General features: G+C 38.9%; 1 protein-coding gene across 3 annotated transcripts in view; it reads left to right on the forward strand.

The window, feature by feature from the left end:
- LOC127495144 (cytoplasmic dynein 2 heavy chain 1) overlaps positions 1-26184 on the forward strand; it is an 84987-nt gene that overhangs the window by 48132 nt on the left and 10671 nt on the right. For all 3 annotated transcript variants that reach the window (XM_051861632.1, XM_051861633.1, XM_051861634.1), the window contains exons 63-84: positions 467-608; positions 916-1025; positions 3304-3402; positions 3594-3717; positions 5031-5194; positions 5312-5431; positions 6444-6578; positions 6678-6821; positions 6903-6992; positions 7438-7503; positions 8935-8985; positions 9068-9145; positions 9270-9401; positions 9481-9553; positions 18279-18439; positions 18931-19056; positions 19447-19557; positions 19788-19943; positions 23667-23742; positions 23836-24053; positions 24192-24296; positions 25882-25998. In XM_051861632.1, coding sequence (XP_051717592.1) covers positions 467-608; positions 916-1025; positions 3304-3402; positions 3594-3717; positions 5031-5194; positions 5312-5431; positions 6444-6578; positions 6678-6821; positions 6903-6992; positions 7438-7503; positions 8935-8985; positions 9068-9145; positions 9270-9401; positions 9481-9553; positions 18279-18439; positions 18931-19056; positions 19447-19557; positions 19788-19943; positions 23667-23742; positions 23836-24053; positions 24192-24296; positions 25882-25998 — 2598 coding nt within the window. The remainder of the gene's footprint in view (positions 1-466; positions 609-915; positions 1026-3303; positions 3403-3593; positions 3718-5030; positions 5195-5311; positions 5432-6443; positions 6579-6677; positions 6822-6902; positions 6993-7437; positions 7504-8934; positions 8986-9067; positions 9146-9269; positions 9402-9480; positions 9554-18278; positions 18440-18930; positions 19057-19446; positions 19558-19787; positions 19944-23666; positions 23743-23835; positions 24054-24191; positions 24297-25881; positions 25999-26184) is intronic.

Raw genomic sequence — 26184 nt, forward strand, 5'->3', positions numbered from 1 at the left:
TTCGCTTTGTAAACACTGGATCGGTACTTCCGCCTACGTCACGCGTGACCTTTCCAATGTGATTATGTAATGCGTGGCACATAGCAGAGCAGTGCAAGATGAGCATTTGTGGTTAAAAAGTATATAATTTGTATTTTTTTTAGAAAATGGCCGATGGTTTCTCTAGATAAGACCCTTATTCCTCGTCTGGGATCGTGTAGAGCCCTTTGAAGCTGCACTGAAACTGACATTTGGACCTTCAACCCGTTGAACCCCAGTGAAGTCCACTATATGGAGAAAAATCCTGGAAAGTTTTCCTCAGAAATTTCTTTTCGACTGAAGAAAGAAAGACATGAACATCTTGGATGACATGGGGGTGAGTAAATTATCAGGGAATTTGAATTCTGAAGTGAACTAATCCTTTAGCCTGATATAAAATCAATAGTCTATGCAATGTTCTGAAACAAACGTGTGTGTGTGTGTGTAGGTGGATGAGATCAGTGAAGAGCTGGACACTCTTCCTAAGAGAGCTCAACTATCTGCTGCTTTCATCACGTATCTGCCTGCGGCTCCTGAAGACCAGCGGCGCAGCAGCCTAGACGACTGGATGAGCAGCTCAGGACTACAGAGTAACACACACACACACACACACACACACACACACACACACACACACACACACACATTCAGTTTCATGAGTTAACATAGTGAAAATCATCACACTTGTGCTGTCACGTGTAAAACATATTTTGCGTAGACTACACAATTGTTTTAGTTTTTAGTTTTAGTTACCAACATTGTCATTGAACAGGAATGCATCACTCAATCAGTAAACACACAGCATCTGACTTTGGAAACATTAATAATTTCGTTTGACACAATTTTTAGCTCTTCTGATTGGCCGAGGCTTTAACAGCCATGTCCTCTGATTGGCAGAGTTTGATTTGCGTCACTTCCTGTGTTCTGAGAGTGAGCAGCTGATCTGGAAGGGTGAAGGGTTGCCGTCTGACGACCTGTCGATGGAGAACGCTCTGGTCATCCTGCAGGTAACACACACATAGACCGCTCTGTTCATCTATGTTCCCATAATGCCCAGTGTTCACTTATTCATGTCTGTCCGCATGCCGACATCAGATGAATGAACTTAGATCAAGGGTAAGATTGAACACGTTTACTTAGAAGTGTTGACTTCCCAAACTATACTATACTATCAACTAGTCCTAACTCACCCTACACCTACAGGCCTGTTCACACCAGGAGAGATGAGGCAAAGCGCCACAAAATCCAAGTTTATATTGCAAAAATTGACCAAAATAATGGAAAAAATTTCACTTGATTGCAAGTAAAGTTTCACTGTGTGAACAGGCCTTAATAAAACCTCTGGTGTGAATATCTTGTTAACTAATACATTATTTTTTAACCTTGTTTAATGTCTAGTATAGCAGATTTGTTTGGGATGTATGATCTCATCTGAACTGACTGAACCCTTTGACACGTGTGTGAGAAGTTTATAATTAGTGTTCTTATGGAGTCTGGTTTCTATGGTGACCTACCTCATGTTGCCATAGAGAACAAGTGAAATGAAGGAACACATGCAGGAAATAGAATCTGACGAAACCTGTCAGGAACACGTCTGGCTCATACTTCACTGTGAAATCAACATTAAAATATATATTTTGCATAAAGAAAATGAAGCCTGTTTTAAGATTTGATGAATTCTGACATTATTTTTATGACACATTTTTCCTCCAGATTCTCATGGTTCGGGGTGAAATATGAGCTGTTCCTGATCTGGTTATACAGGAGTCAGGGCTGCTTCACACAGAATGCATTTTTGCTTTGAAAAACGTGAGATGCGGGCAGTGGATTGGGGAAAACTTGCGAGGCGTCTTTTAAAAGTTGAACTGATTTTAACTTGAGCGGCGCATTTGCGAGCGCGCCGTGTCATGAGTGAGACGCTGAGTGCAAAGGTCAAACACGTCTGTCTAGCGTGTGTTTACATAGAAAAAATAATGGAAAAGTAGCGCAGTGGAATGGAAGAACGTATTCTGTGTGAACGGCCCCTTATAATGTCATTATTAAATATAATCCTCTCTTTTTCCCTTCTCCTCTCCTCCACTCCTCCTCTGCTCTCCTCCTCCTCTCCTCTCCTTCTCTCTTTTTCTCCTTTGCTCTGCTCTCCTCCTCTGGTCTTCTCCTCTCCTCTCCTCCACTCCTCCTCTCCTCTCTTCTCCTTCTCTCTTTTTCTCCTTTGCTCTCCTCTCCTCCTCTGCTCTCCTCCCGTCCTCCTCTGCTCTCCTCTCCTCCTCTGCTCCTCTCCTCCTCTCCTCTCCTCCTCCTCCTCCTCTCCTCTCCTTCTCTGCTTTCCTCCTCCTCTCCCCTCCTCCTCTCCTCTCCTCCTCCTCTCCTCTCATTCTCTGCTCTCCTCCTCCTCTCCTCTCCTCTCCTCTCCTCTCCTCTCCTCTCCTTCTCTGCTCTCCTCCTCTCCTCTCCTCCTCTGCTCCCCTCCTCCTCTCCTCCTCTGTTCTCCTCCTCCTTTCCTCCTCCTCTGGTCTCCTCCTCCTCTCCTCTCCTTCTCTGCTCTCCTCCTCTCCTCTCTTCTGCTCTTCTCCTCCTCTCCTCTCCTCCTTTCCTCCTCCTCTCCTCCTCTGCTCTCCTCCTCCTTTCCTCCTCCTCTCCTCCTCTGCTCTCCTCCTCCTTTCCTCCTCCTCTCCTTCTCTGCCCCCCTCCTCCTCTCCTCTCCTCCTCTGCTCTCCTCTCCTCTTCTCCTCTGCCCCCTCCTCCTCTCCTCTCCTTCTCTGCTCTCCTCCTCCTCTCCTCTCTTCTGCTCTTCTCCTCCTCTCCTCTCCTCCTCTGCTCTCCTCTCCTCCTCTGCTCTCCTCCTCCTCTCCTCTCCTCTCCTCCTCTGCTCTCCTCCCCTCCTCTGATCTCTTCCTCCTCTGCTCTCTTCCTCCTCTGCTCTCATCCTCTGCTCTCTTCCCCTTCTCTACTCTCCTCCTCTCCTCTGCTCTCCTCCTCTACTCTCCTCCTCTCCTCTCCTCCCCTCCTCTACTCTCCTCATCCTCTCCCCCCTCCTCCTCACCTCTCATCCTCTGCTCTCTTCCCCTTCTCTACTCTCCTCCTCTCCTCTGCTCTCCTCCTCTACTCTCCTCCTCTCCTCTCCTCCCCTCCTCTGCTCTCTTCCTCCTCTCCCCCCTCCTCCTCTCCTCTCATCCTCTGCTCTCTTCCCCTTCTCTGCTCTCCTCCTCTCCTTCCCTCCTCTACTCTCCTCCTCTGCTCTCCTCCCCTCCTCCTCTTCCTCTCCTCTCCTCTTTTCTTCTCTAGAGTGCTTCTTGTCCGTTCTTGATCGATCCATCCTCTCGTGCGACAGAGTGGTTGCGAACTCATCTGAAAGCACATCGTCTGGAGGTCATAAACCAACAGGTAAAAATACACGTGTCTGGGCCGTATGTCAACTGTAATACTGTAATTTTGTGTTTTTTGTCATTTTAAGATTTTTTAATATGTCTATATACTTTATATAAATTTTTATTTTAGTTTTAGTTATTTTAGTACATTTAGTACAAATCGCACATGTATGTTTATTTGACTTTATCTGATTGGTTCTGTCTCAGGATGCTAACTTCATGACGGTGTTGGAGTTATCCGTGCGCTTCGGTAAAACTCTTATCGTTCAGGAGATGGATGGCGTGGAGCCCGTCCTGTACCCGCTGCTGCGGCGAGATCTTATCGCACAGGGTGAGTACAGTGAGTGTGTGTTAGCTAGACACTAGAGATGTCTTAGGCCGATCTCAAGGGTCAGTATCAGGGCCAATTAAGCATTTTTTAACTGATCGGTATCTGCTATCCTAAGCTCAAATCTTTATTTTACGTCAGGTGTCGTACACTCGAAAGTCATTCATTTACCATTGCCTTAGCACGTTTCTATGGTTTGCGTATTGCTTTGGACTTGCCTGACAGACTGGCATTCTAACACCGCAGGCTTCATGCTTTCTAACCTTATCTCCACTTTTTTGTTTTTGTTGCAATTATACTGCTCATTTTACATATACAATACAAGAAGTTTATAACAGTAGTCCCATATTAATAATTGTGACAACATAGTCTGTTTACAACGTCTACCATTGTAACAGATGTTCATATCTACTATACTAATGTCTTTATAAACTTACTGACCCCAAACTTTGTATTCTGATTCGCTGTGATTTTTGTCAGTTTACTTTCAGTAAAGACTGAAAAATTATTTGAGGCTTTAAACGTGTGGCATCACACATGGTTAGAATGTGGAGTTAGACGCTTCTAAGACACACACACACACACACACACACACACACACACACAACTCTCCTGTAGTGTGTTTATCCTCCTGTCTCAGCTGTATGTATGAAATAAGACCCGCAGGCATCTCTGAAGCCTCCTCCATATGCTGCTGTGTGTGTGTGTGTGTGTGTGTGTGTGTGTGTGTGGAGCAGATATGGCTGAGTCTATCAGGGACCGGCGGGAGGCAGATAAACGAAGAGCTTTTCAGCGCTTGGATGAGGAGAGAAAGAGAGAGGGAAATTAAAGTGTGTGTACAGACTACTGCATTGCAGACATACAGGAGAGACAACACACACACACACACACACACACAGTGTCGTGTTCAATTTGGCAACCCCACAAATCCTCCTCTTATAAGAAGGGATTCCACACCAATCTCGGCTGCATTCATTCGCACTATTTTCGTACTACTACTTGTTTTTCAGCAGTATGCACTACATACTGTGCTGAGTACATGGATTTGTGTTATGCACAGAATATATAATTATAATATATAATTTTTGTTTTTAAGTTTTTTCATCTAATATATATATATTTTATTTCAGTTCCTGGAATATATTGGAATATAATACAATATAATAAGGTCATGTGCCAGCACAGTAACATACTGCATTTAAAACGTTACTGCATACTGTTTTTCAGTTAGCAGTATACTAGTACTTCATTATGAACATGATTCATTCTGCTCTTTTATGTGTGTGTGTGTGTGTGTGTGTGTGTGTGTGTGGCAGGGCCGCGATACGTGGTTCAGATCGGAGACAAAGTCATCGACTATAATGAGGATTTCCGTCTGTTTCTGGCGACCCGTAACCCCAGCCCCTTCATCCCACCTGACGCTGCGTCTCTCATCACTGAGGTGAACTTCACCACCACGAGAGCAGGACTACGGGGACAGGTAACACACACACACTCACTTATGACAAGCCACTTATTAACTGCTCCGACTCCATAAAGATCATCATTATTGTGTGTGTGTGTGTGTGTGTGTGTGTGTGTGTGTGTGTGTGTTTAGCTGCTAGCGTTGACCATCCAGCAGGAGAAACCAGAGCTGGAGAGCGAAAAAACGAAGCTCCTACAACAGGAAGAGGAGAAGAAGATACAGCTCGCTCAGCTGGAGGAGTCGCTGCTGGAGGTACTGAAGCAACAATCCCAGCATGCTCCTCTACACGTGATATTCTAAAGTATACTGCAGGGATTTTCAATCTTTTAGGATCCCCAGATATGATCACCTTTTCATCCTAAAATTTAAAAGTCAGCATTTTGTATGTATAAAGTTTTTTATATGTATAAAGACATTAATACTGTGAAAAATTAATATTATAAATATGTGTAAAATACTATTTGGAAAATATGTAGTTTAAATCATTCCTTTTTTTAAACACTATAGTACTGTTAGATACATTATTTATTTATTTAAATCAAATATTATTTATTTTAATCTATTCATTTATTTAAATCAAATTCCGTTAATTTATTATTTTAATAAAATGTATTTATCATTTATTTAAATCAGATTTCATTCATTTATTATTTTACTCAATTATTTATTTATTTATTTAATTAATTATAATACAATTTTATTTTAATAATATTTTAATTTATTTCAATTATTTATTTATTTTTTAAATATTTTTTATATTTCTTATTTAAATAAAATTATTATTTTAATATTATTATTCTTATAATAATTAATTATAATAAAAATAATTTTAATAATATATTTTTTATATTTCTTATTTATTTAAATAAAATTATTATTATTATTATTAATTATAATACAATTTTATTTTAATAATTTTTTATTTCAATTTATTTATTTGTTTAAAATATTTTTTATATTAATTATTTATTTAAATAAAAATATTATTTTAATATTATTATTCTTATAATAATTAATTATAATATTTTTTAAAAAAAATTTATATATATTTTTTTTTTATTAAAATTTAATTAGTTTAATATTTTATTATTTATATATTTTTACATTTTTTACAGTGAATTTCTCTTAACGTTTCCACTCCCTTGTGGGTCCCTGGACACCAGTTTGAAAACCCCGGCTTTACTAGATGTTTTTCTCCAAATACGCAACAAACAGTGTGTGTATGTGTGTGTGTGTGTGTGTGTGTGTGTGTGTGTGTGTGTAGACTCTGGCAACGGCTCAAGGGAATATCCTGGAGAATAAGGAGCTGATCGAGTCTCTGAACCAGACCAAAGCAAGCAGCGCTCTGATCCACCAGTCGCTGACTGAATCCCACCGCCTGCAGACGTCACTCGACCAGGTGATGCTGGGAAGAGTGTGATTATGACAAAGATACCAGGAATGAATGAAACAGCAGGTGGCACCAGTGTAACATCAGTCTGTGTCCATGTGTCTGTAGGAAAGAGACGCGTACCTGCCGCTAGCCGAGACCGCCAGTAAGATGTACTTTGTGATCACGGATCTGTCCAAGATTAATAACATGTACAGGTTCAGTCTGGTGTCGTTCCTGCGACTCTTCCACAGAGCGCTGCAGACCGAACAGGTGACGTGGAAACACACTTCACACACACATGCACTGACAAAATAATGCATTAGTGAAGCTAACTGTGTGTGTGTGATGCAGGAAAGCGAGAGCACCGATGTGAGGATCTCCACGCTGGAGATCAGTCTGAAGAACATGGTGTACGAGTACATCTGCCGCTCACTCTTCAAGGTAGTACACACACTGAATCCCGCATTATGTTCCCACTGAAACGACCCCGCCCACCTAAAACGCCCAGCACCAATCAGAGCCCTCGTTATGTTCCCTTAACGATGACCCCACCCACTTAAAAATGCATGGCAATTATCTCATTTATGAGTATATATTTGTAAATGAAATCATTTTTGATTTGATGCAGCCCAACAAAATTAGTAGTATTTGTCCGCTGACTGAATGTGTTCAGCATGTTGACAGAACCTGCTTTTCTTTAGTGGAAAAGTGCGAACGGCCCTCCAGCACTGGCAATGTGTCACATTTATTCATTTATGCATTTGACAGACGCTTTTATCTAAAGCGATTTATATTGCATTTAAGGTATACATTTTATCAGTTCATGCAGTCACTGGGAATCTGAATATTCTCATCTAAAATGATGAATCTGTGTGTCCGTTTACAGGCGGATCAGTTGATGTTTGCGCTGCACTTTGTGAAGGGAATGAACCCAGAACTGTTCCAGGAGAACGTAAGTGTGTGTGTGTGTGTGTGTGTAGCACTGCACGATTCTGGATAAATTGAGAATCGTAATTTTTTTGCTTGAAACAGAGATCACGATTCTCCCACGATTCTGAACAGACGACTAAACAAAATAACATGATTTACTAGAGGTTCTGACAAAATTTTAATTTGCTGCAGATTTTAAATAGATTTGCTGTCTATTTAAAAATATTTAATCAGTTTGAATGAATGATTCAATGACTCACTCATAAAGACTTCACTAATTTCATCACTGGATGAATCAGCGTTTTTAAATGAATCTCTTGAATGAATGATTCAATGACTCACTCATAAAGCCTTCACTTATTTCATTACTGGATGAATATGCGTTTTTAAACAAATCTCTTGAATGAATGATTCAATGACTCAAAAAGCCTTCACTTATTTCATTACTGGATGAATCAGCATTTTTGAATGAACCTCTTTATTGAATGATTCAATGACTCACTCATAAAGCCTTCACTTATTTCATTACTGGATGAATCAGCATTTTAAAACAAATCTCTTAAATGAATGATTCAATGACTCAAAAAGCCTTCACTTATTGCATTACTGGATGAATCAGCATTTTTGAATGATCCTCTTTATTGAATGATTCAATGACTCACTCATAAAGACTTCACTTATATCATTACTGTATGAATCAGCATTTTTAAATGAATCTCTTGAATGAATGATTCAATGACTCAAAAAGCCTTCACTTATTGCATTACTGGATGAATCAGCATTTTGAATGATCCTCTTTATTGAATGATTCAGTGACTCGCTCATAAAGCCTTCACTTATTTCATTACTGGATGAATCAGCGTTTTTGAATGAACCTCTTGAATGATTGATTCAGTGACAAATACATTTTTTAACATTCACTTGTCGCCACCTACTGGTGTAACGATGTAATTCATTCAGTCTGTATTTGAAGCATCAAGTTATTTTCAAAAGGGGATTTGCTATATTTTGATCTCTACCGTAGACATCAGTGTTTATATCCAAACTATAAACTTTTATCCCAGTACTTGTGTGGTCATTTGAATGATTGTAAGACAGAAATAACGATACTGTGTGGTTGAAAGACTGTTTGTGAAGCTGTTTTATATCTATTCATGACAACTGCTCTCTCTGGATCAGAACGCAGATCTAAATGTTCACTGTGATCATAGTTGTCAAAGGTTTAATAGACACAGTTAAATCGTTGTCATTAAGGAATGAAATCGTGTGGGTGTTTGAACACCCTTGGAGCACTAAACTCTCAGAAGGATTCCTGAATGAATGATAACGTTTCTATTTTGGGTCGTCTACAGCAGCGGCTCTGACAAGACAAATGTGCTGTTATTATTCCTGCCAGTAAAGCACAATAAAACTGAATCACTCTTGTGTGTTTGTGGCGCTCTGATGACTGCAGGAATGGGACGTGTTCATTGGCCTGATCGTTGGAGACATGGTTCGGAAGACGGTATGAATCTCTCCACATTTTTCTCGATGAAATAACACTCATCTCCTCTCCTCAGTCAAATAAATTCTCTCTCTTTCTTCAGGACTCCCAGAAGTCTCTGCGGGAACAGTTTCCGTCTTGGATTGATCAAGAGAGGCTGATGGCTGTGGCTCTGCTCAAGGTAATAAGGGCCTATGATTTCCGTGATGCGGAAACCAGTCATAAAAATGGAATTTACAGTATAACACGGAATGCTACAGATTTTGGATGAATAAATGAAAAGTTCTCTCCATGTCTCTCTCCAGAGCACGTTTCCAGTGTTGTATCAGTCTCTCTGTCTGAACGACGCAGACCTGTGGCTCACATTCTCACGCAGTTCCTGCTGCGAACAGGAAATCCCGCCTCCCATTGCCAAAAAGATCTCCCTCTTTCAGCAGGTCAGCTGTCAATCAACAGTATGCACCAATCAGAGTACTCAGATGAAACTGACTCTTTATTTCTCTGTTTCTTTCTCAGGTGTTGGTGGTTCAGGCGTTACGGCCGGATCGGTTACAGAGTGCGATGGCAGCATTTGCCTCTCAAGCTTTGGGTAAGTGAAGAGAGACGACACACACACACACACTCACACACACAGATCAGAGTCATGCATGTATAATACAGTATCTGATGGCTGACTCTCACTCTTTGTCATCAGTTTGTGTCTCTGGAGTTTAATTATGATTCACAGAGTGAACTCAACCTTCAGATATATTATAAATACCTCACGTACAGCTCTCTCTCTCTCTGTGTGTGTGTGTGTGTGTGTGTGTGTGGTCGATACAAGGCTATTGATTTAGGTTTAGTCATCAGCTTATTATAACTTTCTCAAATCAGCCAAGTGTGAAACCACACACACACAATTAGTGCTGATTGATGCTCTCTAGGGCCACTTCCAATGAGACACAATTAAAACCTGAGCAAACACAACATTCATCTCTTTTACCTGCAACACACACACACACACACACACACGTGCACAGACACACACACACACACATACACACAACATGCCCTAATACTGAAAAACCTGAGGACACAAACATGCACAATTAGTCTTATAATACTGTCTGCATGGACGGATGGATGGACGGACAGACTGACTGACTGACGGACGGATAGATAGACAGATAGATAGATAGATAGATAGATAGATAGATAGATAGATAGATAGATGATTCAGCTTCTCTGTCTCTGTTCCTCTTGGTTTCTCAAGGACTCAAATGTTTCATCTGTATGAAGTTTCTTTTTCTCCCTCTTCATCTTCTCTAGATTTATTCCAGTTAATTTGTTCTTTTATTGGAGTCTGTGTGTGTTTTATTAGCATGTCTAACGATTCCAGTGAATTACAGCAGTTACGTTGATGAGCACAGGTGGAACTGTAGCGTGAAGCGCACATAAAACTAATGATATGAGAAGTACAGCAGTGATGGAGAAGAGTTGTGATGGTTCAGTCGTGAGGGTCAGTGTGAGAGTCCTCCAGCAGAGGGAGCTGCTCACGTCTCTGTTCAGCTCTTGGTTTTGAGGAATTTGATGATAGAAATGGTGTTATTTTACAATTATTGATTCATGCTTGGACTTTATATCTCATGTCCTTAAACAGCAGTTTGCCTCACTTACTGAAATTTATGAGAGAACTACCAATTGAACTCTTGACAGGAATGTGTTTTTAAAGTCCTCCACTTTTCTCTTTTAATTCATCAGTTGTGAGACCAAAGCTCTGTAGAGCTGATTTTTATTCGTAGGCTTGTGCGTTAACACTTAAGCTGTCTAAATAATGTTTGTAAAGATTTGTTCATTTAATAATGTTACAGTTTTAGTTTAGATCATGATGACAGGCAGCAACCGTCCATCAGGAGAGACTCTGAATTCAGACAGTAGATGAGGTTGTTCTGATCGATTTGGCAATTTGTACATTTCAATATTGAATTGAATACATCCTGAGCCAAAGCCCTGATTCACTCCATTACCTGTTTGTGCTGATCGATCAGATTTTACACTGTTTCTCCAGTCTTGAAGATCACGGATAGAAATAGATAAAAAATAATACAACAAAAGGTGTGTACATTATTAGGGGTTCAAAGCGTAGCACTGAAACTCTATTATAATTGTAAAAATTTCCAACCATCAGCATTCTTCCCTAAAAGTGATCGGGCAGACCAAACTGTAAGTCGTAGAGACTTGAAACTTTGAGGGCTGGTAGTACTCACACCGTCTACAACGTCACCAAGTATCGGCCTGATGGGGGCGCTACAGCAGTCAAAAGTACGAAATGGCTCATAACTTTTAAACCGTTAAGCGTAGGCTAACATAGGCAAAATTTACGGGTATTTTGAATTTTTCAAAAACCTACTTTTGCGAACTAGTCCTAGGTTTTTGACCCAATCGGAACCAAACCAGTGCAGTGAGATTCTCTGGTGTCTGATTGCCAATAGTTATCAAAAAAAGTTGAAATTCTGATTCACGGTCGCTAAGGGGCGCCAAACTTTCGAAGGGGGTGGAGCTACTTTTACTAAAATGCTATAACTCATGAACGGAATGAGATATTTTCACCAAACTTGGTACACCTATGTAAGAGCTCATTCTGTGGTCATGTGAAAAAAGATGCAGCGACTGGCCACATGGTGGCGCTATAACAGGAAAAAAATTGAAAATGGCTATAACTACTTCACCGTTAGTAAGATTGACTTGAAAATTGGCATGCAGTGTCTTCGTCCGAGGGGCCATGACTGTCTATGAGGACATTGACGTATCTCAAAAAACATCCGCCATCAGCCACTGAAGTTTGAGCAGCTATCAGACGAGGTTAACGGAGGCTGATCGGAATGAAACTTGCTGGGCCTGTTTGACTCACGGCCCTAGAGGCTGTGAGAAATTAGAAAGAAATCGGTCACCGGGGGGCGCCTTCGCATTTTTCACGGCGCGTAAAGGATCATGTGTCGCGTGATTTTTTTGCGCACGACATTCACACCACATGGTAGAACTCCTCATTCTGAACAACTTTGCCTCTAGAACCGCCACTGTCCACCGAATCATTCGTTAAACATTGGATACTATTTCAAAAACCAACTCTAACTAGTCCTATGTTTTGGCTCAACCTCGATAACCTTTAAAAAGCTTTATAAACCATATATTTCCTATGGTAAATTGCCTGTATTTGCTCTAAATGGTCTATTCCATCTATGATCGAGATGGTTACAGGTTTGCTAATTAAAACATTATACCTTTTTACGCCTGTGCTTAAAGGCCTTAAAGCGCTTGAACCCGATAATTTGCTTCTGATAGATATCTTGGACCATTTGTTTTCAGTGCTGGGCTGATGATACCCAAACCCACCGACAGCTGGCATAAAACCCTCTGTTTTGGGGTCATGGTGGGTGATGTGTAACCTTAGAGTCCTGGAAACAGCACAAATCATCAGTGTGAACTGCAGCCTTCTCATTTCCAAACACTCTCCCTGTCTCTCTCTCTCACACACACGGGTCTCGTTACTGATAATACAGCAGCTTTGCCTTCACCAGCGGTTCCGCAGCCACATTCAGTAAAATTAATTGCCTAATTAGCAAATAAAATGGCTTGCTTGCCAGCGACTGTGGTTTAGTATGCAAGACATTTAGTCCAAGGGCGAACCATTGGTTAGTCTGTGATTAGCGTTTCCAGTGTACTCTGTAATTCATTTTTACAAACACTATTGATTTTGGTGCAGGAAGAGAGAGGGAGGACTATAGGGAGACTGGGATATATTTTTAACAGTATTTGCTATGCGATCGGCACTCATCTATTGTCTGAGTGCTGATAAGAGTCAGCCTGTCTGCGGTCTCGGTTTAATGTAGTTGATCGTGGTAATGATGTCAGACGAAACCTCATTGCAATAACTGTCTGGATGCGAGCGCTTCTCACTGTACAGTGCAGTGGGTGAGCACCTGGAACATAACCTGTTTCTAAATGCAAGTTACTGAGTACTTCAGTCTGTGAAAGAAATGAATACTTTTATTCATCAAGGATGCATTAAATTGATCAAAAGTCACAGTGAAGACATTTATAATGTTAAAAAAGATTCCATTTCAAACAAATGAAATTACTTTCTATTAGGGCTGCACAATTAATAGAATTTCTAATCACGATTATGGATGCAACGATTACGTAATTGTTCAAAGGTGCGATTTCAAAAAAAATATCCACTTGCATTATTCTGCATCATTGCTTCAGAGTAACCCAGCACATAAGGAACTACCAGTGATGTAAGTGTACACTGATTGGTCGAACCAGCACCCGCCATTTTTAAAAAGCCGTGTACGCAGCATATATCCATGAGCTAACTCTACAGACATGGAAAACAGTGATAGTTGGACCTCTCAACCTAACGCTAAGGTTTGACTTTGAGCGGACCAAGCCAAACGATTATGTATTTCTGCTCAGAACCATACGGCAAAAGCTAATACTTTTCATGTACTGTCTGCTTTCTTTGTATAACAGTTCTATCTAATCATGTAGTAGACAGGACTGTTAAACAGATCGTAAACTAATGAAGATGGAGAATCTGGCTGAGCTGTTCTCAGCGGCATCAAAATAAAAGTCACAACAACCGCAGTTTACGTCACTTCAGAGTTCCTGCTGGCGGTGCAAATGCAACCAGGAAAAAGTAATAAAAACAATTAAAAAAAATTTGTTTTCAGCTTGTTTTTTATTTTTATATAAAACTATGACATGCAGTTACTTCAAACAATGGTATTAAGCTATTCAAAACATCATTCATTATAAATTGTGATAATCGTAATTAATAATCGCAATTACAATTTCAAGCTAATAATCGACAATTATGGTTTTTGTCATATTCGTGCAGCCCTACGTTCTGTTCATCAAAGAATCCTGAATAATAAAATGTATCACAGTCTTCACAAAACTTTGAAGCAGCACAGCTGTTTTCAACTGATAATAATCATTCATGTTTCTTGAGCAGCAAATCATCATATCAGAATGATTTCTGAAGGATCATGTGACACTGAAGACTGGAGTAATGATGCTGAAAATTCAGCTTTGATCACAGGATATAAATTACAGTTTACTATGTATTCACATAGAAAACAGGTATTTTAAATTGAAAATATTTCACTGTTTTTACTGTATTTTTGATCAAATAAATGCAGCCATGGTGAGCAGAAGAGACTCTTTCAAAAATATAAAACAGTGCGCTGTTCGTTTAAGAACTGCCTCTGGATTATATTACAAGTTAGCAAGAGTTTCTTATAGTTCTGCTTGGTTGGATCTCTGTGCTTGATGGAGACTAAAGGGTGTGTGTGTGTGTGTGTGTGTGTGTGTGTAGTTGATGGAGGCTGGCAGATCTCCTGATGGTTTTCCAGCCACCACCGTCTCGCTTCCGTGGAGATAATCAGAACTGTAGATTTTCCTGTAAACAACACAGACACAGTTTTCTCCTGAAAGAGCCTGCAGAAGGCTCAGCATGTCCTGGTCTGAGACGACACACACACACACTGAGTGTGTCTCCCCCGAGGCTCACACACACACACACACACACCTTACAGGACGTTCTTCAGCGCTCAAAACACCTTACGGTGTCAATTACCCTTCACTCAGGGGTCCTTCTGTTCCTCTCTCCTCTGTTTTTGACTTTGTCACTGATCCTATCTGTCTTTTCCTTCTTTCTCGTGGTAAACGAGCTATAAATGTGAAGAACACCTCGGCTGGAGACGATGCGTCACTCTAGATCGAATGAGTTTGCATGCAGGGTTACGCTGAAGCTATAATTATTACAAGGCTAAAATAAATAATAACATTCCTCATGAATAGTAATGTCCGTTCCACTGCCATTAGCTCTAATGCCGCGTCATTAGGAGTTAAAGCAGAACTCACTAAATCTTTAAGTATGTCCTGACTAGCAGAAGACCTTTTCCCCTGCTGCCGCCACGTCCTGAAGAATTACTCTGAGCCTCGGCCTCCGCTGACTCCAAATACATACGGCACGACAGTTAAACAGCTACATAACACTTTACAATAATGTTCATTTTTGTCAAGATTAGTTAATGCTTTAGGTGTAGTGAAATAACAATGAACGACAACAAATCCTTTATTTTATTTTATTACATTTATTATTTCAAGTTATAACATTTAACAATTTGTATACATTTGTCATAGTAAGATTTTTTTTATTATGAACATTTTAAGTTGTATAAATTAAATTTTTACTTTAGTATGAATCTTATTATAACATTTAACATTTCAAGTTGTAAAAACTAACATTTTATTTTATTTTATTTTATTTTATTTTATTTTATTTTATTGTATTTTATTTTATTTTATTTTTAACCCTGTTGTATAATTTAACATTTCAAGTTGTATAAATTTATTTTTGTTTATTTTTTATTATGAACCTTATTATAACATTTAACATTTCAAGTTATAAAAACTAACATTTTTTTTATTTTATTTTATTTTATTTGTTAACCCTATTGTAACATTTAACATTTCAAGTTGTATAAATTAACATTTTATTTTTTTTATTTTTTTATTTTAAACCCTGTTGTATCATTATCATTTCAAGTTGTATAAATTAACATTTTATTTTATTGTATTTTATTTTATTTTATTTTTTAACCCTATTGTAACATTTAAAATTTTAGGTTGTATAAATTTATTTTTTATTATGAACCTTATTATAACATTTAACTTTTCAAGTTGTAAAAACTAACATTTTATTTTATTGTATTTTATTTTGTTGTAGTTTATTTTTAACCCTATTGTAACATTTAAAATTTTAGGTTGTATATATTAACATTTATTTTATTTTATTTTAGATTTTATTTTAGTTCATCTTCATACTTTTTACAGCAGAGATGTTGCTGTAGCATTAATACCGTGGTTTTTTTAAGCAGTAAACTCTGGCTTACTCTTCATAATATGAATCACAGATTGGCTTGTCCAGTATAGACGGCTTCATTTATTATAATTAGAGCAGTTTAGTTTGTATTTCCTCTTCCCCTGATGGCAGTCACTGATCTTTTCTTCAGTTGTCTGCGTGTATCTGTTTGATTTGCTGTCTGACGTCACTGAAGGTCACGCTCCTGTTCTGAAGCTGCAGTTCCTAAAAGCATCCAACTGGCCGCTAACTCTGTTTTTATTCACTTGCCAAAGCCAAATTTCACTCTCATTGGCGGGTGTTCACGTTGGATCCAGTTGAAAGGCTTTCGGATGCTTTCCACAGTCTTAACGGCGTTCCTCAGAGAGAGAGAGAGAGAGGGAGAGAGAGAGGGAGAGAGAGGCGTCCGTGTCTCTGTTAGCGCAGAGTTTGATGTCTGACGCTGAGTCACTGTGTGTATGCTGACTCTAAATGCTAATGGATCTTTGTTTCTAATCCTCTTATAAGCGACGCTAAGCTACAGAGTCATTTAACGGCTGTTACGGGCCGGTCAGAATAGTGAGTGTGTGAGTGTGTGTTGTTGTCCAGGTTAAACCTGCTCTGCGGAACAGAATAGCGGTGCGCTGGCCTGTTCTTGTGGTTGCTATGGAAATGGAAACGTAAGGTCGCTTGAAGATATTCGGTCCCCTCTCAAGAGTGCAGAGCTCGACTGGAATGACAACGATGTGCCGCATTGAGTGTGTGTGTGTGTGTGTGTGTGTGTGTGTGTGTGTAGCTATAGTTTACAAACAAAACTGTCCTCTGAAGTTATTCAGAGGGAATTTGGGAATGTCCTCATTCGGAAAAATTATTAATAATTTTTTTTTTTCTCTTAAAAAGTTTTCAGGGTTTGAGTCAGAGTGTTGTGATAATAGTTAACTTCATATAAAACAGCCAAAGTCTATGATATGTGCTCATTTACATTAATAGATATAGGAGCTGTTATTATGGAAGTAAAATAATGCCAAATGTTTTTGAAATAAAAAGCTTGTTGAATTGCACTAATTGAATATGCATTGCATTAACCATGTTTGCATTTTAATGTGTTGTATTTTTAGGGCTTGCGTTTTTATGGGCTGAAATTCAACATGGTCGTATATTTATGCTGTGAATATTTCAATTAAATTCACATATTTTCATTATTAAAAATTCAAAGATTCATATTTATTTTTCAGATTTCACTTCCAACATATTCAGTCTGTTTAAAAATACAACCTAAAAATACAATGCATTAAAATGCAATGCATATTTTATTCGATTAGTGCAACTCAATAAGCTTTCTTATTTCAAAAACATTTGACATTAATTTACTTCCATATATTATAGTATCATTATTTATGTATTCTTTTAATATCAACTAAATTGAACTTTAATATTGAATTGAACGGCTGTTACGGGGTGGACTGGTTGTTTGAGATGGATTAATAAATTCTAATAAATACTATTAATAAATTCTATTATAGTATTAATTAATATTTTTAATTGTTTTTTCATATTTTTAGTTTTCATTTTAATATTAGTTTAAGTTTTAGTAATTTTTTATGTACTTTTTCATTTTTATTATTATTATTATTTTATTTTTTTTTTGGCTTTATTTATTTATTTTACAGTTTTAATAATTTTGGTACTTCAACTTAAACGTATTTTATTTCAATTAGATGCCATATTTTTATTTTATTATTTTTACTGAAATATATTTTTAATAGTTTTGGTTAAAAGTTAAAAATAACAACAGTGATGCTAATAAACATTTATATCTATATCTATATATATACTGTATATATGTGTGTGTGTGTGTGTGTATATATATATATATATATATATATATATATGTTATAATTATTTTTTATAAAAATATTTTTTTTTAACTTTTTATTATTATTTTATTCCTTATTATTATATGATTTAAAAAATAATAATATTTTTATATATATATATATATATATATATATATTATTTATTTATTTATTTTTTATTTTTTTTGTATATAATTTTTTATATTTTCCTTTCTCTTTATGAAGTTAATGTAAAGCACTTTGACTATATGAATAGCTTCCTTCATCACACTGGGCTGCTCATATTGTTCTCGTGGAGGGCTGGATCTCACCAACTGCCTCATTTCAATAGATCGCGCTGCATCTGAATATCATCTTCTGTGTACAGTGTCACCTGACAGCTGATGCACATCAGTGTCCCACACAGGATCAATAAAGTCTGTCTGTACCTGGGGTTACCTAGAGGACGACATGTCTACAGCTGACATCTGTCTACTTGTCAGTCTCTCTGTCTTCTTCAGTTTGTCAGTCTTTATTTAGAACTAATGCTCATTACTCGTGTGTGTGTGTGTGTGTGTGTGTGTGTGTAGGCATGAGGGAGCTGTCTCCTCCCCCGTTGAATCTGAAGCGTCTGTACGGAGAGACGCTGGAGTCTGAGCCCATCTTACTGATCATCTCTGCCGGTGCAGATCCATCTCAGGAGCTCCTGGATCTCGCCAGTCAGACCGTGGGCCGAGAAAACTACCATGAGGTTCGACACACGCACACTCACACACACAAATACACCTGATAGAAAACAGGGTTATTATCATTAACTAAAACTAAAACCAAAATTTCAAATTTTCGTTTAGTTTAAGTTGAAATACTAAAGTAACTAAAACTAAATACTAAAACTGTTTCCTTTGTAAATTTATGTTAAAATGTAATTTATTCCTGTGATCAAAGCTGAATTTTCAGCATCATTACTCCAGTCTTCAGTGTCACATGATCCTTCAGAAATCATTCTAATGTGCTTATTTGATGCTCAAGAAACATTTCTGATTATTATCAATGTTGAAAACAGTTGTGCTGCTTCATATTTTAGATTTTTTTTTCAAGATTCTTTGATGAATAGAAAGTTCAAAAGAACAGCATTTATTTGAAATAGAAATCTTTTGTGACATTATAAATGTCTTTACTGTCAACTTATGTTCATTTTAATGCATCCTTACTGAATAAAAGCATTAATTTGTGTAAATGAAGGTGGCGATGGGTCAGGGTCAGGCTGACGTGGCTCTCCAGGCGCTCAGAGAGTGTGTTCGCTCTGGTGAATGGCTGTGCTTGAAAAACCTGCACCTCGTCACGGCGTGGCTCCCCCTGTTGGAGAAGGTTAGAACTTTCTGTCTGTCTGTCTGTCTGTTTCATTATGAAGTTCTGTCTCTCTGTCTGTTGTCTGTCTTCACTTGTTATCTGTGCTGTGTAATTAATTATAGCTCAGATGATTGTTGTTGTAAAGTGAGAGTGAATCTGTGTGTATGAGATTACTTGCAGATACTTTAATTGCTTTTTGTTTTCATTTCTCTGCTCCTTCTAAAAATGTGTGTGTGTGTAGCATAACACTGCAGATCTGTAATGGGTTTGGAGTCAATCAGATGAGGCTGTGAGAGAGTGAATCCCTATAAAGCACACACAGAAGAGATTGTTATTGGTTTGATGCTTTGCATTTATTGATTTAATTCATTATAGTGAGACATCTAATGTGTGTGTATGTGTGTGCAGGAGATCAACAGTATGAAACCCAAAGCTGGCTTCAGACTCTGGTTGACTGCTGAGGTCCATGTGAAGTTCACTCCCATACTGCTCCAGTCCAGCCTGAAGGTCACCTATGAGGTCAGTGTGTGCTGACAATATCGATTTCTCGATTTTAATCGATTCTCACTTCGATCTTAAAGGGGATCTATAATGCCCCTTTTCACAAGATGTAATATAAGTCTCTGGTGTCTCCAGAATGTGTCTGTGAAGTTTCAGCTCAAACAGCAACATTACATAGATCTCAGACCAGAACATTACATGCATCTCAGACCTGCCAATAATGTGTGTGTGTGTGTGTGTGTGTTCAGGCTCCTCCAGGGCTCAAGAAGAACCTGAAGAGGACGTATGAATCCTGGAGTGCAGAGCAGATCAGTAAAGGTGGTCACCTGACTCGAGCTCAGTCTCTCTTCTGCCTGGCCTGGTTCCACGCGGTGTGTCAGGAGAGACGCAACTATATTCCTCAGGTACGCTGTCACATGACTGCAGACCACATATACACACTACCGGTCAAAAATTTCGAATAATTTATGTTTTTGAAAATAGTCTCTTCTGCTCACCAAGGCTGCATTTATTTGATCAAAAATACAGTAACAACAATAATATTGTGAAATATTACTACAATTTCAAATAACTGTTTTCTATATGATTATATTTTAAAAGGTCATTTATTCCTGTGATCACAGCTGAATTTTCAGCAGCCAGTTTCAACAACAATATGAAGCAGCTTGTGTTGCTTTTCAACATTGATAATAATCAAAAATGTTTCTTGAGCAGCAAATCATCATATTAGAATGATTTCTGAAGGATCATGTGACACTGAAGACTGGAGTAATGATGCTGAAAATTCAGCTTTGATCACAGGAATAAATTACAGTTTAACATATATTCAGATATTTTAAATTGTAATAATATGTAACTGTTTTTATTGTATTTTTGTGGTATTGTTTGGTGAGCAAAAGAGACTTCTTCATATATATAAAAAAAAAATTAATTATTCCAAACTTTTGATCAGTAGTGTACATATGTGCAGTTCTTCCTCAAACAATCGCTGGAAGTCAAACAGGAGCTCTTGGATCTGTTTGGGTAATTAATTCAGATTCTGAATTAAACTACTGCACGCCAGGCCTTTGAAGAGCTCCATTTAATTAGCTGATGCTTTTGCCTTTCTCTTTCATAATGTGTCTCGCTCAGTCCATCGGTCTCTCTCTCCTAAAGTGGGCAGGATCTAATAAGCTGTGTAGGAGAAAAGCAATTCATTGGGCTGATAGTGTCTCTTAAATGGGTTGTGTGAAGCAAAATATGTTTCTTGCTCCATAGCCAAACAAAACTACTATTTTATGTTTATATATATACTGTTAAGCGTACAGACTATTTAAATATATATATTTATATACAGTGCTCAGCGTAAATGAGTACACCCCCTTTGAAAAGTAACATTTTAAACAATATCTCAATGAACACAAAAACAATTTCCAAAATGTTGACAAGACTAAGTTTTATATAACATCTGCTTAACTTATAACATGAAAGTAAGATTAATAATATAACTTAGAGAATAAAATTTTCAGTTTTACTCAAATTAGGGTGATGCAAAAATGAGTACACCCCACTGAAAGTCTCTGGAGCAAAGCTAAATTTTAGACTACAAATGTCTAATTTAACAAGAATTCAACCACAGGTGAGTCTAATTATTCATTACACAGGTGTCCAGCAGACAGTTGACTATAAAAGGGTGTTAAAACCCCTTCCCATTTCATGCTGTCAGCAATGGCACCACGTGGAAGAGAAATGTCACAAATAATTTCTTCAGCAAAGCTTTACTTATCAGTCAGAATACTGTAGCAAAAGTAGTACAAAAATTTAAAAAGATGGAAGTGCAACCATCTCACAGAGACGTCCAGGTCATCCACGGAAGTTACCACCTCGACAGGAGCGTCTTCTGATGAGAAGGGTTGAAGAAAATCGGCATGCAACTTCACTGCAGTTATCTAAAGAAGTAGAAAGCCAAACTGGGCTGACTATTTCCCATGACACAATATGGCATACACTGCAGAGGAATGGCATGCATGGGTGCCGTCCACGAAAGAAGCCTCTCCTAAAGCTCAGGCACAAAAAATCCCGCCTAGAGTTTTCCAGGGCCCATGTTGACGAAGATGAAGACTACTGGGACTCTATACTCTGGAGTGATGAGACCAAGATAAATGTTTTTGGAACTGATGGCTTCAAAACTGTATGGCGTCGCAAAGGAGAGGAATACAAAGAAAAATGCATGGTGCCTACGGTGAAACATGGTTGTGGCAGTGTCCTTATGTGGGGCTGCATGAGTGCTGCTGGTGTCGGGGAGCTGCATTTCATTGATGGCATAATGAATTCACAGATGTGCTGCTCTATACTGAAAGAGAAGATGCTACCATCACTCCGTGCCCTTGGTCGTCGTGCACTTTTCCAACATGACAATGATCCTAAACACACATCTAAGGCCACTGTTGCATTTCTGAAGAAGAACAGGGTGAAAGTGATTCAGTGACTCCTGATCTGAACCCAATCGAACACCTATGGGGAATTCTGAAGAGACAAGTTGAGCATCACTCTCCATCCAGCATCCAGTCTCTAAAAGAGGTCATTCTTGAAGAATGGAAAAAGATAGATGTTGCAAAATGTCACCAACTTGTTCATTCCATGCCTAGAAGACTTGGTGCTGTCATTAAAAACATGGAGGCCTTACAAAGTACTAGATGTGGTAGTTTTTGTTGTGGGGTGTACTCATTTTTGCATCACCCTAATTTGAGTAAAACTGACAAATGTGTAATCTAAGTTATATTATTAACCTTACTTTCATGTTATAAGTTAAGCAGATGTTATATTAATCTTAGTCTTGTCAACATTTTGGAAATTGTTTTTGTGTTCATTGAGATATTGTTTAAAATGTTTCTTTCCAAAGGGGGTATACTCATTTACGCTGAGCACTGTATATATACACCGATCGGGCATAACATTATGAGCACTGACAGGTGAGGTGAATAACACTGATTATCTCTTTATCACGGCACCTGTTAGTGGGTGGATATATTAGACAGCAAGTGAAAATTTTGTCCTCAAAGTTGATGTGTTAGAAGCAGGAAAAATGGGCAAGCGTAAGGATTTGAATGAGTTTGACAAGGGCCAAATTGTGATGGCTAGACGACTGGGTCAGAGCATCTCCAAAACTGCAGCTCTTGTGGGGTGTTCCCGGTCTGCAGTGGTCAGTATCTATCACAAGTGCTCCAAGGAAGGATCAGTGGTGAACTGGGGACAGGGTCATGGGCGGCCAAGGCTCATTGATGCACGTGGGGAGCGAAGGCTGGCCCGTGCGGTCCGATCCAACAGACGAGCTACTGCAGCTCAAATTGCTCAAGAAGTTAATGCTGGTTCTGATAGAAAGGTGTCAGAATACACAGTGCATCTCAGTTTGTTGCGTATGGCGCTGCATAGCCGCAGACCAGTCAGGGTGCCCATGCTGACCCCTGTCCACCGCCGAAAGCACCAACAGTGGGCACGTGAGCATCAGAACTGGACCACAGAGCAATGGAAGAAGGTGGCCTGGTCTGATGAAATTCAGTCGAGCATCTGTGAGATGAGCTGAACAAACAAGTCCGATCCATGGAGGCTCCACCTCGCAACTTACAGGACTTAAAGGATCTGCTGCTAACATCTTGGTGCAGATACCACAGCACACCTTCAGGGGTCTAGTGGAGTCCATGCCTCCACGGGTCAGGGCTGATTTGGCAGCAAAAGGGAATCCAACACAATATTAGGAAGGTGGTCATAATGTTATGCCTGATCGGTGTGTGTGTAGATATATATATATATATATATACACACACACACACACACAGATACAATACTGTAAATATCTTTTAATGTTTTATCGACTTGATATCGAAGTACCAGTACTTTGACGTCAGTAGCTTTTACATTATCAGATGGCAGACATTTAAAAAGGGTTTCTTTCATACATTTGCTTAAATTAAATGATGCCTGTTGTGAAAAGTCTGGGAACAATTTAGAGCCAAAGAAAAGATTAATCACTTTGTCCGTGGTCTAGCTTTTGAAACATGACTCCATACTTAATCTTGATTCAGAGACTTTTCAAGTGTGAGTTTCTGTTGCACAGGCTGAATATATGAAGTTGTGTTTGTGTCGCTCAGGGTTGGACGAAGTTCTACGAGTTCTCTCTGTCAGACCTGAGAGCCGGCTTTGAGATCATTGACCGTCTGTTTGAAGGTGTGTATGTTTATGTTTTTATCTTTGCACATGTGGCAAGTTTTGGTTCTCGGTCTGACTGTATGATTTTCCTTGTGTGTTTGTGTGTTTCAGGTGGTAAGGTGTTTCAGTGGGAATTCGTGCACGGTCTCCTGGAAAACGCCATCTATGGCGGCCGCATCGATAACGTGTGTGACCTGCGGATCCTTCGCTCGTACCTACAGCAGTTCTTTAACGCTCAACTCCTCGTGCAGTCTCACACACACTCTCGTGTCAAGAAAACACACGCTTTCCCGGCTCAGATACACCTTCCCAACTCCTGCAGCATAGCGGTCAGTGAACCGCATGCCAGTTTGAATACTGTGTGTGCTATATAGAATCCAGATCTTCTAATTGTGCATGCTTTTTGGACTGATTCTACAAATAATCCTTTGCATGATTGGATTAAAGTCACCCTGCTATGTGTGCAGGATTATCGTGCGGTGGTGGACGCTCTTCCCGAAGACGACAGACCCAGTTTCTTCGGCCTGCCTGCAAACATCGAGCGCTCTTCACAGAGAATCATCAGCTCACAGGTGTGTGTGTGCTTCTGTAGAGGTCATGAGGGGTCAGAGGTGTTTTGAGAACATTGTGCTGAGCAGGACATTCCTCAGCATCAAAGGTGTGTGTGTGTGTGTGTGTGTGTTGTTCTTTCCTGTGGGGTGGAGATCATAATGCGCTGACAGACAAAGTACATTCACACACGCAGGGTTGTCTCACAGTATTTCTGACTATGACTCTTTTTTTTTAAACAGAAAACTTTCACATTTTTAGATTTTCTTTACATAATTTATGAACATTTTTAGCTAGCTAGAATCTCTCCAGATGTTCTCAGGTGGTTTTTACTGTATTTGTGAGGATATTTTTGAGAAGAGCGAAAACTTTAATTCTCCTGTCGACTTGCAATATTACCATCATTTTACATTTGCATGCTGAATTGTGATTGGTCGTCTTTCTTGCATGTATTTGCATACAAAATGTAAAAGTTGCAGCATTTCATTTCGACAGAACCAAAGCCAAAAATTTGACAGTAAAGCACTGAGCTTGAATTGAGACGCAGATAAAAACAATTATTTTATCTAAAATTATTTAAAAACTTTTATTGACAACAGTAACATGCAAAAACTAATTTGTATATGGAAAAATGTAAATATTCTACTCTTATTAAATGTACCATAATGAACTGACTGACAGCTTCAGTGATTATAAAATGAGCGCTCTTAACTTGCTTTCTGTGTAATTCAGTCACAATTTGAAGAAAAGTTTTTGTTTTTCATGAGACTATGATTTTTCCGACTTTTCCATATATTAGGGAGTGGAAACGGCTAATAAGCCAATCTGCTGCCATCTACTGGTTATAGTGGTAATTTCATGTCTTTTTTTTTTTTTAAATAAATATTTGTTTGCCACGAAGCATTAGTTTTCCTTCATTTTTTAACATTATAAAAATATTCTGCGGCGAATTCAGACGGTTTCTTACTGAGAAACTTCGTGCTGCGGTGCGCTGTTTATTATTGTCTAAGCTGATAAAAAGTCCGCGCATCGCAGCTTAAACGAGTAACTCGGTTTCGTTCCGCTTTCATTTTGTTTGCCGTTTGATGTTTCTCATATGCATTATGTGCAACAGAAATGGCAGCTCTCATCAGTTGGGCAACGTGGTGGCACCAGTGCGACCTCTAACAAAATTTAGTCACACCGGCAGGAAAAAGGTCACAAAATGTGACCGTTTAGTCGCAGTCTGGAGCTCTGGCTATGCAGTTGCTAAGGTATTCTATGTGGCTGAATGAATATCCTGCTTTATACTGAATGAAATACGCAAATCACTCCCATTCAGCTCACTGTCGGTCTTTCTTGACTTCACATGCACATTCTCTTTGTGTATTCAGACCGTTACACTGCGCTCCTATTTGTCACTGTCAGGTTTAGACTGATCCACACACACACACACTGCTGTAGAGACTCCTTGTGTGTGTTTAGCTCTTGTAATGAGACCAATTTATCATGTGTAAGAGTCGCCCACCCCTTCACTGCAGTTTGCCACAATCACAGAGAGGAGGAGGATAGTGTATGATGAGATCACCTCAGGTGTGTGTGTGTGTGTGTGTGTGTGTGTGTGCGCAGGTGATCTCTCAGTTGAGGATTCTGAGCAGGTCTGTAGCAGCCGGCTCCAAATTCGACAGAGAGATCTGGTCTAATGCACTCTCACCCGTACTCAACCTGTGGAAGCGTCTCAATCAGGTATTTTATCAGCATTTTAACATGTTATATCATATATTTATTATACTAGGGCCTTATGATTTTCCTGATGCAGAAAACACATGAACTTCATCTCCAGAGCCGCTCTGAGAGTCACTTCATGAACATTTTACTGTTTCATTTTTAAAAAAACTATCTTCATATCATAAACACACAGAAACTCAAAGG

This window comes from Ctenopharyngodon idella, chromosome 15, assembly GCF_019924925.1.
Source record: "Ctenopharyngodon idella isolate HZGC_01 chromosome 15, HZGC01, whole genome shotgun sequence".
NCBI classification, from domain to species: Eukaryota; Metazoa; Chordata; class Actinopteri; order Cypriniformes; family Xenocyprididae; genus Ctenopharyngodon; species Ctenopharyngodon idella.